Genomic DNA, 15,765 nt, shown 5'->3' with positions numbered 1-15,765 from the left:
TTTTCTGCGGACCACCAAAATTTTCTCGCGGACCACCAGTGGTCCATGGACCGTTGGTTGGTGATCTCGGAGCACCGCTGTGTTGCGAAATGGCTGGCAGTGGACCTCTTGGCCATGAGTCCCTCTTGGCTGGGGGAAGTGGAGGGTTGGACGAGACGGGGCAGTGACCTAGGCAGAAGGCACCTTGTGTGAACTCCTCAAGGAATGCAGGTCAGCAGGGCCCAATGACAGCTCCCAGGACAGAGGCAGGGCTGGGCCTAACCTGGGTCTGCCAGACACCCCAGGGTTCCAGCATCAAAGGCTCAGGCCCAGCCTTCTGGGAGGAAGCCTTAAAAATCTCTTCCCCGATAGTCTCTCTGTCAGATCTGTCCCAGCTTGAGCCCTCAGGAAAGAAAGACCCTCAACTCCATTTGTAGTGAAAAGTGTACTTTTACCAAAGACCAGGGGTTACAGAGTCACAAAGACAGATCTGAGGATTTTCCCTATAACCCCAGTAATTTTCCTTTCTCCCAGATCTCCCCCCTTTGTCCAAAAAGGTTCAAATTAGGTGTTTTGGCAACAATTCCACATGTTTGGATGAGCGTTCTGCCTTCCATCCCAGGCATGTGTCCTTGGATTGTTCAACCATTTGTCTCTCAATGTACCTCTGGTTCCTGTCATCCCCCCCACCCCCATCTTCCCTTCAAAGCGAAGCAAAGCAGGACTGAAGGGATTTGATGGCAGATCTGACCCTCTCCTAGTCAGATCCCAAGACAGACCCTCAGCAGTATGCCCTCTTGATGCCCCCTGGCCCCCCAAACAACCCCCATACCTGGGACTCCTGCTCAGCATCCACATCTGCCTCTCTCAGGGTAGGGCAGGGCAGCAAAGAGCCAGTGAGCTGAGAATGCCCCTCTCTGAGCAGCCGGGCTACCTGCAGGACACGGAGGGGCCTCCGGCCTCGGCTCTGAAAGGCTGGTGGGTGGCAGAAATACCTGCACAGACTTGGTGGGGAGCTATGTCAGGGCAAGCCAGGCAGGCTGCAGGGGCCCATTTCAGAGAAGGGGAAACTGAGTCACCTGCATGCAGATCTTGCTGGGCCTGATAGCAGAGGAGGCTGGTGGGATTCCTCAGGAGAAAGAGAGGCAGGTGGAAATAATCACAGTCTTAGCAAATCAACACTGCCTGGCCAGGGGGTTGGACTAGAAGACCTCCAAGGTCCCTTCCAACTCTGTTATTATTATTATAAATCCTTTTTACTGCCCTAAAGCCCCCTGTAGCCGACAAGGGCAAGAAATTATGTTGCAATCAAATAGATACATTTTAACAAAGATTGCTACTAATCTCCAAAGCAATCAACTGATCAATAGTAAAAGCAATTTCATGGACAAGAGTCATTATAAAGAGTAAACGACAAAAGTCAAAGAAACAATTGGTCCACTAATAGAAAAAGATGGCAAAGAAGTAACAGAGAAAGCAGAACTGCTACATTCATACTTTATATCTGTCTTCAGGCAAAAAGAAAACAATAACTTACCAAAAACAGAACCATAAATGACAGATTAAGAATGCAAATTAATTTTACACATTATAATAGCTGCATGAATAACTGATGCACAAAACTGGAAACAGGAAGTGATACCAACAGATGAAGAAGTGATAGGGAAAGTTTTAGAATGTGCCGAAATGGACAAGTTAACAAAGGAAATTAAAGAGAAAAGAGAGACAGATTATTATACAATCTGGAATAAATGGTATGAATGGCTTGAGTCTAGAAATAAAGGAAAAAAATAAAGGGGAGAAATTAGAATGCACAGAATGTATTAGGAATGTATAATATGTAAATAATATATAAGAATCTAGAAAAGTAAAGCTATTAATATTAAATAATTTAATGTAAATAAAGAAAAGGGGATAAGAAAGAAAATAAAATAACAAATGTGATATGGGGGGAAAGGTATAAAAGTGAGAGAAGACCAGTAAGAAACACTGTTTAGAAATAGGAAATATTTATGTTATACGTTGTGCGTCTGTCAGATTGTGTAAAATTATATATATATATATATATATATATATATGTATATATATACATATTTACATATTTACACTTTAAAGTCACAGGACACGATATTGACTTTAAAAAGACCAGAACCATCGCCAAAACTGAACACTTTAACAACAGAATAATCAGAGAAGCCATCGAGATAGAAAAACGCCCACACAGCATGAACAAACGAGATGATACCTCCCGCCTACCAGCCATTTGGAAACCTGCCCTTATTGACAAACGTGTCCCTAACACGAGGAATGACACCAGACCCACACTCACGAGGTCCACACAGGATGTCACCACCACATATCCACCCAGAAAGCACACCCAAACCCACACTGATCAGGAAGCACGACCAAGGACCAGAAGCCAGACCGCAGCTGCAACATTAGCCATTTCAAACCCCTCCAATCCATACATGCAGCAGACTGACACCCACTACGAAGATGTAGCACCACCACGAACACGAAGCCAAACAGCAGCAGTGCAGCTCACCAGCTCAGATCCCCCTGCAACTCAGTCTAATTTGAGCACAACCAAGCCCCCACCCAAACAGGACACACCCCCAGCCAATCAGAGCACAAAAAAACCCACATCCAATCAGAGCACAGCCAAGCTCCCACCCAATCAGTTCAAACCCCCACTAGCAGTTAAAAGGAAGAAACAGCTCCAGAAGCACGGTTGAAGCCTGAAGATGACGAATGAGACTTCGAAACGCCGCCAAGACACTTCCAATTTTACGCTGGAGAAACCCAATAACCAAAGACCTACATACAAACACCCGCGAAAACCTCAGAAAACAAATATTGCACCTCTACGGGGAGGAAATCCACCATCTGACCAGGACCTATGAAAAACTAGAAGTCCAAAGAGCTTCCATTTTATGTGACCTTGCATTCCTACGAAACTGCCGAGATCAAAATTTAATCCCCAAATGCTTCCAATTGAAATTCCATTCCAACTCTGCAGCCACCAAACGCATCCTAAAAAGAACAGAATTGGCCCTAATCAGAAATGAACTTCACACAAAAAGATTCCTCCTAGATCAAATCAACAAAGATCTCCTCACACTTCACCTCAAACTCAGCAACAAGATCCACCCTGCACTTTGGGACAACCAAACAACTTGCCTGGAGAGCGAAACACAGACCACCCTCAAGACGGACACACACACCAACAAACTCAAGACTACAAGAACGCCAGAAACAAACCCTCCACCCTCACAGCCACACATGAAACAAACAGTGCATAACATCTCAGATAGGATCCTCACCAAAGCTGAAACCGATGTCCTTTCCAAAGGATTCAACTTTGCAGTCACTCCCAAATACATCCCCACTGAGACCATTATATGGAGTTGAAACCAGCCTGACCAAAATCAACCCCGATGACGCTAACAAAATCAGACTCGAAATCACCAACATCCTCTGCAGCAGCAAGCCACCCAAAAGCAACTTACCCAAAGAGGAACAGACAGCACTACTTAACCTGAAAAAAGATACCAGCATAATAATCCTACCAGCAGACAAGGGCAACGCCACGGTGGTTATGAACACATCTGACTACCAAACCAAATTAACCAACCTACTCCAAGACCCTGCATACAAGCCCCTAAAACAGACCCCACCACCTACCTAGAAAAACCACTAGATCCAAAATAAAAGCCTCCCCATCAGCGAAGAAATCCAACAAAGAATCATTCCCAGAGAGAAATCATCCAGATGCCCTAAGTTCTACGGCCTCCCCAAGATACACAAAGAAGGAACCCCACTCAGACCCATAGTCAGCTCCATAGGCTCACCTCTACAAAACCTAGCCAAATTTCTCGCCAAACAACTACAGCCCTATGCAGAATCCATCGCCTCACACGTAAAAACTCATTCCAGTTCATAGAGATCATAAAGAAACAAAACTTACAGCCCAGCGACCTACTCGTGAGCTTTGATGTCATATCCTCTTCACCCAAGTGCCAATCAAAGAAGCCTTGACAGCTATCCAAAACAAATATAACCCCCAAGCACATCCTAGATCTGACCAACCACTGCCTATCCAACACATACTTCATCTATAACGGACAAAAATACAAACAAATAGAAGGAGCACCCATGGGATCACCCTCTCACCTGTCATTGCCAACCTCTACATGGAACACTTTGAAACCCAAGCACTAGAAAAATCTGATCACAAACCCAAACTCTGGCTCAGATACGAGACGACACCTTCATAATCTGGCCACACGGGAAAGAAAAACTTGAAAACTTCCTCACACACCTCAATAGCCTACACCCCAAAATACAGTTCACCATGGAAACAGAAGTTAACAACCAACTTCCTTCCTAGATGTCTTAGTCTACAAGAAACCCAATGGCTCCTAGGACACACCATCTACCAGAAGAAAACACACACAAACCGCTATCTGCATGCACTCTCACACCACCACCCAGCACAGATCAACTCCGTAGCCAAGACACTCATCTCTAGAACAAAATGCTTAGCTGACGAACAACACCTAAAACCGAACTACACACTCTCACAAACGTACTAACATCCAATGGATTCCAGAGAAATAAGATTACCAAACTAATCCAAAAGAACCCCCACTAAAACCCAAGACAGAGAGCAAGAAAATGGCACAGCCCTCCTCCCATATATAAAAGGCACCACAGACAGAATCAGCAAGATCCTCCACAAACATAACATCAAGACAGCATTCTGCACAAACCAAAAATATCCACCATCCTGAGAAACCCAAAGACAAAATTGAGTTAGAAAATCAAGGAGTATATGAAATCCCATGCACCGCCTGCCCCACCACATACATTGACAAACCAACAGAAGAATAAGTGCACGATTGAAGAACACAAGAACTCATTCAAAAAGAGGAACTAACTTCTTCCCTGGTCCAACACTTTAAAGTCACAGGACACGATATTGACTTTAAAAAGACCAGAACTATCGCCAAAACTGAACACTTTAACAACAGAATAATCAGAGAAGCCATCGAGATAGAAAAACGCCCACACAGCATGAACAAACGAGATGATACCTCCCGCCTACCAGCCATTTGGAAACCTGCCTTATTGACAAACGTGTCCCTAACACGAGGAATGACACCAGACCCACACTCACGAGGTCCACACAGGATGTCACCACCACACATCCACCCAGAAAGCACACCCAAACCCACACTGATCAGGAAGCACGACCAAGGACCAGAAGCCAGACCGCAGCTGCAACATTAGCCATTTCAAACCCCTCCAATCCATACATGCAGCAGACTGACACCCACTACGAAGATGTAGCACGACCACGAACACGAAGCCAAACAGCAGCAGTGCAGCTCACCAGCTCAGATCCCCCTGCAACTCAGTCTAATTTGAGCACAACCAAGCCCCCACCCAAACAGGACACACCCCCAGCCAATCAGAGCACAAAAAAAACCCACATCCAATCAGAGCACAGCCAAGCTCCCACCCAATCAGTTCAAACCCCCACTAGCAGTTAAAAAGGAAGAAACAGCTCCCAGAAGCACGAAGCTGAAGCCTGAAGATGACGAATGAGACTTCGTCGAAACGTCGCCAAGACACTTCCAATTTTACGCGGGAGAAAACCCGAATAACCAAAGACCTACATACAAACACCCGCGAAAACCTCAGAAAACAAATATATATATATATATATATATATATATATATATATATATATGGTCTTTGGTTACAGTTTTCTTGAGCTGACGAAATGTTCATCGTTATTCAGGCTTCAGTTGCTTCTGGGAGCAATGATTGCTCCCAGAAGGGATTTGCTCCCAGAAGCACGGTTGAAGCCTGAAGATGACGAATGAGACTTCACGAAACGCCGCCAAGACACTTCCAATTTTACGCGGAGAAAACCCAATAACCAAAGATCTACATACAAACACCAAAACCTCAGAAAATATATATATATATATATATATATATATATATATATATATATATATATATATATATATATATATATATATTGCTCCCAGAAGCACGAAGCTGAAGCCTGAAGATGACGAATGAGACTTCGTCAAAACGTCACCAAGACACATCCAATTTTACGCGGGAGAAAACCCGAATAACCAAAGATCTACATACAAACACCCGTGAAAACCTCAGAAAACAAATATATATATATATATATAAAGAATGCAAAGTAAAACATGCAAAAATAAGAAAACACCTGTCAGCTCTAAACAGATTCAAATTACTGGGTCCTGATGGGCTTCCTCTCAGAGTCCTGAAGGAACTGGCAGATGTGATTTCAGAACCATTAAAATATATCAGGAATAGAATAGAACTGGAAGGGATCTTGGAGGTCTTCTAGTCCTGCCCCCTGCTCAAGCAGGAAACCCTATACCTTTCTCTCTCTCTCTCACACACACACACACACAAAACCCCTGATATCTTTGAAAGTTCTTGGAGCACCAAAGAACTACCTGAGGACTGGAAAAGGGCTGATGTGGCCCCCAGCTTCAAAAAAAAAGGGGGGGCGGGAAATAGACTCAGGAAACTATGAACCAGTCAGCCTGACATCAATACCTAGGAAGATCTTGAAACAGATAATCAAGCAAAAAATCTGCATACACCTACAAGCAAACAAGGTTATAACCAGAAACCAACATGGGTTTTTCAAAAACAGATCATACCAAACAAATGTTATTTCATTCTTTGAAAAAATCAGTGCATCAGTGAAATGCTGTGGACATAGTATACTTAGATTTCAGTAAAGCATTTGATAAAGTAGACCATAACCTACTTCTTGGTAAGCTAGAAAACACCACAGAAGACAAGCTCAGGATCGAAAAAGATCTTGACAGACATGAACAATGGGCCCCATCCAACAACATGAAATTGAACGTAGATAAAAGTAAGGTCTTACACAGGAAAGAAAAAAACAACTGTATAGGTAGGTAGAAGCTAGGTGAAACTTGGCTTAATGCCAGTAAGTGTGGGAAGGATCTTGGAGTCCTAGTGGACAATCACTGTTAGAGCTGCCACAGTTTGAACCGCTAAGAAAGAATGACCCTTGGCTCCATTTGTTGAGAAATGTATAGTTTAGGGCCGGTGAATAGCGCAGGCTGGTAATGCCTGTTATTAAGAACACAAAGCCTGTTATTAAGAACACAAAGCCTGCAATTACTGCAGGTTCGAGCCCGGCCCAAGGTTGACTCAGCCTTCCATCCTTTATAAGGTAGGTAAAATGAGGACCCAGATTGTTGGGGGGGCAATAAGTTGACTTTGTAAATATACAAATAGAATGAGACTATTGCCTTATACACTGTAAGCCGCCCTGAGTCTTCGGAGAAGGGCGGGGTATAAATGTAAACAAAAAAAAAAAAGTTTTATTAGAAGTCAAGTGCATTGCAGTAATGCAAAGGCAGAACTGAGATTTGGGGGCCAAAATCACTAAGTTCTACTCCCCCCCCCATTACCTGCCACTTGCTGCCTGCCCCATTTTGATCAGTTGTGTGACCTTGGAGCAGCACAGTTTTTACTTTCGTTTTCCCCTAAGCAAGCCCTCCCTTTATTTCTTCTCTCCACAGTTCATGGCAGACTGTCAGCACAAAAGAGCAAAGCAAGTTTAAGGTGACATCTGTTGATCCCTTAAATATGAGCCAGCCGTGTGCGACAGCAGCCAAAAAAGCCAATGCAGTCTTAGGCTGCATAAGCAGAAGGATAGAATCAGGATCACATGAAGGGTTAATACCACTTTATAATAGAATAGAATAGAATTTTTATTGGCCAAGTGTGATTGGACACACAAGGAACTTGTCTTGGTGCATATGCTCTCAGTGTACATAAAAGAAAAGATACGTTCATCGAGGTACAACATTTACAACACAAATGATGTTCAATATGTCAATATAATTCATAAGGATTGCCAGCAGCAAAGTTACAGTCATACAGCCATAAGTGGAAAGAGATTGGTGATGGGAACGATGAGAAGATTAATAGTAGTGCAGATTTAGTAAATAGTTTGACAGTGTTGAGGGAATTATTTGTTTAGCAGAGTGATGGCCTTCGGGGAAAAACTGTTCTTGTGTCTAGTTGTTCTGTTGTGCAGTGCTCTATAGCGTCGTTTTGAGGGTAGGAGTTGAAACAGTTTATGTCCAGGATGCGAGGGGTCTGTAAATATTTTCATGACCCTCTTCTTGATTCGTGCAGTATACAGGTCCTCAATGGAAGGCAGGTTGGTAGCAATTATTTTTTCTTGGTAATCCCTTGGTAAGACTAGTCTTGGAATCCTACATCCAGTTTTGGTTGCCACAACGTAAGAAAGTTTTAGAGCAGGGGTGAAATGTAAAATTTGTTACTACCGGTTCTGTGGGCATGGCTTGGTGGGGGGGTAATGTGACTGGGTGAGCGTGGCCAACTTTTTTTTTTTTTTTACTTTTAAAAGCATTTTTTTTACAGCCTCTTCAGCTGAAGAGGTTGTAAAAAAAATGCTTTTAAAGCAGGGGTCTCCAACCTTGGCAATTTTAAGACTTGTGGATTTTAACTCCCAGAATTCCTCAGCCAGCAAAGCAAAGCTGGCTGAGGAATTCTAGGAGTTGCAGTTCACAAGTCTTAATGTTGCCAAGGTTGGAGACCTTTGTTTTAAAGGGTTCTGATGATCCCAGCTGAGTTGCCTGATTAGGGGGCTGGAGGCTAAAACATACGAAGAATGGCTGCAGGATAAGGGATTTGGGTAGGACGGGTCTAGAGAAAAGAAGCAGTCTTCCAATATTTGAGGGGCTCCTATAAAGACGAGGGTGGGTCAACCTATTCTCCAAAGCACCTGAAGGCAGGACAAGAAACAATGGATGGACACTAACCAAGGAGAGGAGCAACCTAGAACCAAGGAGAAATTCCCTAACAGTGAGGACAATAAACTAGCGGAACAGAAGTTGCCTTCAGAAGCTGCGGGTGCTCCAACACTGGAGATGTTTAAGAAGAGACGGGACAACCATTTGTCTCAAATGGGATAAGGTCTCCTGCACAAGCAGGGGGCTGGACTAGAAGACCTCCAAGGTCCTTTCCAACTCTATTATTCTATGTTCTAATTAGCCAGGCAAAATACCTGTGCTCCAAACCCACAAACAGGCTGCAAATGCACTGTCTACACAGCAAAGGCAAGATACAAGGAAGGACAATTAAGATTGACTTTTTGACAGAATCACACAATAAAACCAACATGTGTATACACACCCTCACCACCCGCAAACTGACCCCAAGGCTTGTTCCCCTATAAATCAACCTTTCCTTTCCCCATTTTCTCTGTAGAAAGCCCAGAAGTGAACCTCTGGCTTTTGTGAAGAAACGGATCCCCTCCTGTCCACAGCAATGCCTTGTGCCTTAGAACAGGACCCAGATGCCCGGGAAAAGAGGTGGAGGCTGCAGCTTTCCCTCCCTCCTCTCTCTGAGAGGTGACCAGAATCAGCCCAGCCCCTCTCCTTGCCTAATCCCATCAGACCAGGTTGACTCTCCTGGCCCACTGCAAGCCCCTCTAAGCAGGGATAGATGCCTCCTCAGCACTCACAGGGGACCTGAATAATTGGGGGAGAAATCCAAAAGTTCCACCCTGTGACGGGGACCCCCCTTCACAAGGGACTTCCCCAGCACTTCTGCCGCTCTATTGGTAAAAGGCCCAATTTGCCAATGAAGAGTTCCTGTTAAAGACTACTTCAGCTTTAATTGCAATAATACTAGAGCAACTAATAGATTTAAACTTAATGTCAACCGCTTTAATCTAGATTGCAGAAAATATGACTTCTGTAACAGAATCATCAGTGCTTGGAATACTTTACCTGACTCTGTGGTCTCTTCCCATAATCCTAAAAGCTTTAACCAAAAACTTTCCACTATTGACCTCACCCCATTCCTAAGAGGACCATAAGGGGCGTGCATAAGCGCACAAACGTGCCTACCGTTCCTGTCCTATTGTTTTTTTTCTTTTCTTCTTCCTATATATATGCTTATACCTCCTTATATTTACTCATATATGTATTTATATACTATATAATCTTTTTTGTATGATACCTACATATATTGTTGCGACAAAAATAAATAAATAAAAATAAATAAAGAGATATAGCCCCAGGAACAAGGACCCAGACAGCTCCCCCAAACTGGCCAGAAAGCCGGATCTCTGGGAGTTCCCCACCAGGAGGCCCTCGGCATCTCTGAACCTCTTTGGTTCCCCATTCTCCTTCCTCTAAAACAGGGGCACATTGAATATTGAGGCAGAAGCTGCCTTGCCTAAAGATGAAGCAGTTGCATAAACAGTGTGGGCAAAAGCCAGGGGTCTCCTCTAAAAGACCCCTCCAGGAGGTAGATAAGAAGGAACCGAGTCTTTAAGGAAAAACTATGTCACCTGAAGTCGACAAAAGAGGTTGGGCTTGAATACATGGAACCCTCTCCCCAAATCCCATTGAAAGCTACAGGACAGGGGCCTCTGTGGCTCAGACTGCTAATGAGTCTGTTATTAACAGCAGCTGCCTGCAATTACTGCAGGTTCAAGTCCCACCAGGCCCAAGGTTGACTCAGCCTTCCATCCTTTATAAGGTAGGTAAAATGAGGACCCAGATTGTTGGGGGCAATAAAAGTTGACTTTGTATATAAATATACAAATAGGATGAAGACTATTGCTAACATAGTGTAAACCGCTCTGACTCTTTGGAGAAGGGCTGGATATAAATGCAATTTTTTTTAAAAAAGGACTTGTCAATCAACTTGTCAATCAACAAAATCAACATTTGGGGGGATAAAATGGGTCCTGCATCCCCCTCCCCACTCTTTGAGTCATCTTTGGATCCAGATTTGACAGCCTCTCTGCATCTGGCTAGTGCCTGCCAGCCTAATTTAGAAGGATGGTGAGGGTAAGCGTGTGTGTCTGTGTGTCTTTGTGTGTGTGTGGAGAGAGAGAGAGAGAGAGAGAGAGAGAGAGAGAAGAAGAAGAAGAAGAAGAAGAAGAAGAAGAAGAAGAAGAAGAAGAAGAAGAAGAAGAAGAAGAAGCCTGTATTGTAACCACTAAAGTTTTGCTGTTATTTTAAATTGACTTGATCTCCGTGTATTCTATAGAAGGGCTTGTGCCTCCATGTTCACTTCAAAGTGATCTTAGTCTGGCTGTTGTCTGGGGCGGTGAGTGTGTGAGTGAATGTCCCAGAGCAGCTGCATAACACTTTCTTCCGCCCAGGTTGTGCTCCATCCTTCTGAAAGTTGGCTCCCCCCATAACCCTCAACTTCTGCTTTCCAAGCCTCCTTCCTGAGCAGCCCTCAGCCAGTCAGCTGCAGCTCCTTTCTCTCTGCCACCACTCCACACACACACACACAGAGTGACCACTGATGTTTGAGAGAGTGACCTATGCTGACCTGCAGTTTATAGGAAGCCCCCTGGAGACAAGCCGTGGGGAAGGTAGGAGCTAGCCAGGCTGGCCTTTTCAGGGATCTCCCCATGCCTCCTCCCTCCCTGACCCCTGCTTGTCTTCCAGAGCTGGACGAGGGGGAGCCCGCCTATGAGAACATCCAGGGATCCGGGGCACAGGAGGAGCCCCCCAGAACTGGCCAGGGGGGCGAAGGTGAGTGCCAGTTCCTCAGTGCTCAAGTGGTCTTCAGCCCTTGGCCCTGGGGCTGCGCTAGGTGGGTGCTCAGCCCCATTTAAGGGATTTCCTTTCAGTGGTTGTGTGCCATCTGCATGGGGAGGGCACGGCACAGCACGGCAAACCTGGAGGAGTCTTTTCTCTCCCTCCCCAAGAGAGTTAGGCAGAGCAAGGGGCACCTTCTTTACACAGGCCCTCCTCCTCCTTCACCCAGGGAGTTCCCTGGTGCCCAGTCCCTAACTTGGAGGGCTTCTAGGGGAGCAGAATAGCCCAGACATCCCAGTTCCCTGTTTTTTGCACCTTTCGCCCCCAGCCCAGCCTCTTCCAAGCACGTCCTGCTCTTCCCCACAGGCCAGAGTCTTCTTCGGGAGACCTCCCGGAGGACAGAGGGGCCTGCAGTGGCCCAGGGGATCAAACCCCGGAAACAGCACCCTGCTGCCAGGACGGGGCACCAGGACAGCGCAGGTGGGCCTGAAAGATGGGCCTGAAAGGGGGGCATCCCCCATCCTTTCGTAGGATGTCCTGAGTGATGTGTTTCTCTCCAGGGTGGAGTCCCCGGACGAGGTGGGCAGCCTTGGGAGTGCTGGGCATCAGCCTCTTTCTTCTCTCCGTCATCGTCAGCCTTGGGGTGCAATGTGAGTCCTGGAGACCTCAGCCTTGACCCTCCCCCTGCAGCTTCCTTGGGGACAAGGGAAAAGGGATGCCGTGATACAGACTTCTTTCTCCCGCACCTTGCACTGAGCTCAGATCAGCGTCCCCACCTGCCAGTGACTGGTCCCCTCCCTCCCTCACCCCATGCTCTGGTTCCCCAACTGCCTCCTCTCTCCAGACATGCAGGTCTCCCGGCAGCTCCAGCAAGCATTCCGAGACCATGCGGCTGAGCTCAACTCCACTGTGGAGGCCCTTTGGCACAGCTGGGCAGCTGAGAACTGGACCCAGCAGCAACTGCAGCACCAGGAGCTCCTGATGGACCAAGCCAACCGCAGCCTGGCTCTCCTGCAGAGGGAGAGGGTGAGCCTGATGGCCAACCTCAGCCAGGCATCTTCCTGCCAGCAGATCGGTGCGTTCCTGGTCCTGCTCCTTTTGGGAGCCTGTGGGGTCGAGGGGGGTCTCTGCAGCCCCTTTCTGGCTGCTTCAGGTTTGCATGTGAGTAGGAAACTACCGGAAGGCTGCTGAGGGAGGCCCCACCCCCCTTGCCGGCCATAATCTGGGGAAAATCCAGACCAGCTGGGGGCGAGGGGGAGGCGGTGAAGCCTCTGCACAAGGTGGCAGGCAAATATTTCATGGGGGAAGGAAGTGCTTCCGTGGGGGCAGCAGTGTTGCAAAGTGGGTGAAGCTGCGTGTTGTGGGATGCGTGTCTCTGTATTAGGTTTTTCTTTGAAGAATCTTCGAAATTGTATTTAGATGTATTATGTGACTGCTTTTATGTATTTCTTGCCTGCCAATGGGGAAGTGGAGTCCCAAAATTGGAAGGACCTTGTTGATCTTCCAGTCCAATGTGTTGCCCAAAGCAGAGATCCTTCCTGAGAAATATCTGCTCAATATTTATTTATTTATTTATTATTTAAATTTGTATACCGCCCTTCTCCCGAAGGACTCAGGGCGGTTCACAGCCAGATAAAATAGACAATAATATTACAATATAAATACTATTAAAATACAATTAAAAAACTTATTCAATTGGCCGAAATTAAAATTTAGAATAAATGATAAAAAACCCATTAAAAAACCCACAAATTTAAAAACTAATCCAGTCCTGCGCAGATAAATAAGTGTGTTTTAAGCTCGCGACGGAAGGTTCGGAGGTCCGGGAGTTGACGAAGTCCTGGGGGGAGTTCGTTCCAGAGGGTGGGAGCCCCCACAGAGAAGGCCCTTCCTCTGGGTGTCGCCAGACGACACTGTCTTGCTGACGGCACCCTGAGGAGTCCCTCTCTGTGAGAGCGCACGGGTCGGTGAGAGGTATTCGGTAGCAGTAGGCGGTCCCGTAAATAGCCCGGCCCTATGCCATGGAGCGCTTTGAAGACGTTCACCAGAATATGTTTGCAAAGACCCCCAGTGCCCAAAGAGCTCCCACAGTCAGGAAATTCCTCCCTGTCCTGAGTTCAGCTCTCCCTCCGTCTGGTGTCCATCAGCCATTCCGGCATTCTCTGACTCTCTTCTCAGCGAATGGCCAGCCTCCCCTACGCCTGAAATTTCAGGAACTGGCTCTCATTACCTCCCAGCCCTTCGCCGTCTCTCCCATTCTCTATCCATAACAGTCAAGTCTTTTCTCAACTCGGATCCCAGTTCTGGCCTCCCTTACTGGGAGCGAGTCCCACAGGCTGTCAGTGCTCCAGAAACCCGCCACCCCCCACTCCAAGTAAAAACTCCAAAGCAATCATCTTTCAAAGTTCTACTTACTAGGATAGGTAAAGTGGCACATCTGGGAAAACCCGAATCTGAGAGGTTTGGGTTTTCCCTCAGTAAATCAAAACCCCTCAAACCATCCTCTTACTCCTCAGTCGCTCACACGCTCCAATCGCCAACCATCCCATCTCGAGACAGCACTCCGGCCACTCCTCCTCCAGATGCAGGATCGGCCTGACCTTGACCGACAGGAAGATTATGCTATTATGTCTAAAGACAACCCCTCTACTAAATCCCCCCTCCTACTTTCCCACACATGAGAAAGTGGCAGCAGGGAAGCTTCCGTCCTAATGTGGCTTCCAAAGCTGGCACAGGGCAGGTTTAGTCCCTGAGCCAGACTCAGCTCCCTCTTGGGACCTCCCCGCCTCCCCGAACCACCCATTAAGCCTGCTGGCTGGGGTTGTGTGCCGTGCCAGGCTAAAGAATGATTGTGTGAACGCTGCCAACCCCAGAGGAGACAGGCTGCTGGTGGAGCCTGTTAAGGATAGTCTTAGCTCACAACCGATGTTGTGTGTTATTGAGCAGATTACCCTTTGAGTTTATGCACAAAAGCGACTGAAAAGGATTGTGGATAACAACAGTTAACACACAAACAAACTGGGTTTTGATAATATTTTACTTTTAAGGAAAAAAACAAAATTATAGTTCAAAAACAATCCAAGTCATACAAATATAAAGTGAGACAAAGATCAGTCCAGAGATATTTTTCAAATATAAAGTCTTCTTACCAGTTGTAGGAAAATACAATAAAACAGATCTTCGTTAGTTTCATTCAGGAACAAAGTTCAATATAAAAACAGTCAATAAATATTAGAGAAGCAATAAATAGCCATGATCATGCATAGAGATCAAGTATAGAGTTACAGCATATCAGCAGGTAAAATAGTGTAGTATTCAACAAACCATAATTCAGCTTTCCTTAAGTACATTGGCTACAGGGCTCAGCCAATCAGGATGCATGATGATGCAACACAGTTTTTAAAGCTACATAATACTTTTAGTTACAAACACACAACGTTGGTTTATATATTTCCTGACCAACCAGTTGGGCAATAACAATTTCCTAACAGAGCCTTCTTTCCTTGGGGAGGGATGGATTCAACCTTTGGAAGCCCAAGCCAGGAGTCCCCTTTGGCTGGTACCCGCTACACAACTTGCTTCAGTGGTCCTGTTGAGGTTGGGGCAGAAAAATGGACCACTGATTTGTACTTGCGGCTGGTCCTCTTGTGGGAATCGGCCTCTTTAGTCAGTTTGAGGCGTTACACTTAATTCTGGGGCTGGTGAGACATCTTGAGAGCCCTGTTGGCACAGAAGTTAGAGTGCAGCACTGCAGGGAAACTCAATGCCCGCAGCCTGGAGTTCGATCCTTTCGGGACTCCAGGTTGACTCAGCCTTCCAGCCTTCCAAGGTGGGTAAAATGAGGACCCAGATGGTTGGGGACAACAGGCTGACTCTGTAAACCGCTTAGAGAGGGCTGTGAAGCAGCATATAAGTCTAAGGGCTATTGCTTTCGTTATTGCTTGTGTTTGCAGAGCCTTTCAGTACCCCGTTAAGCCAGCATCTCTTACTTAGAGCCTTGGATGGCTGATCCTCTCCTGCAGGGACCCAGTGCCCACCAAAGCCATCTGGGCTTGGGAAAAGCTGCCAGGCTCCTCCCTTTCTTTCTTTCTTTTTTTTTTAATTTACATTTATATCCCGCCCTTCTCCGAAGACTCAGGGCGGCTTA

General features: G+C 46.1%; 1 protein-coding gene across 6 annotated transcripts in view; it reads left to right on the top strand.

Moving 5' to 3' along the window:
• The first annotated feature begins 11,282 nt into the window (after positions 1–11,282).
• LOC131192911 (B-cell differentiation antigen CD72-like) overlaps positions 11,283–15,765 on the top strand; it is a 31,421-nt gene continuing 26,938 nt past the window's right edge. For all 6 annotated transcript variants that reach the window (XR_009153814.1, XM_058172497.1, XM_058172496.1 and 3 more), the window contains exons 1-5: positions 11,283–11,449; positions 11,526–11,612; positions 11,985–12,098; positions 12,179–12,268; positions 12,463–12,693. Coding sequence is in view for 5 of the 6 variants with exons in the window: in XM_058172497.1 (XP_058028480.1) it covers positions 11,380–11,449; positions 11,526–11,612; positions 11,985–12,098; positions 12,179–12,268; positions 12,463–12,693 (592 nt within the window). In the remaining variant the exon portion in view is untranslated. The remainder of the gene's footprint in view (positions 11,450–11,525; positions 11,613–11,984; positions 12,099–12,178; positions 12,269–12,462; positions 12,694–15,765) is intronic.

The sequence above is a fragment of the Ahaetulla prasina genome, chromosome 2, assembly GCF_028640845.1.
Source record: "Ahaetulla prasina isolate Xishuangbanna chromosome 2, ASM2864084v1, whole genome shotgun sequence".
Taxonomy (NCBI): domain Eukaryota; kingdom Metazoa; phylum Chordata; class Lepidosauria; order Squamata; family Colubridae; genus Ahaetulla; species Ahaetulla prasina.
Note: the sequence above shows the minus strand (reverse complement) of the source record. Positions and strands in the feature narration are given on the sequence as shown.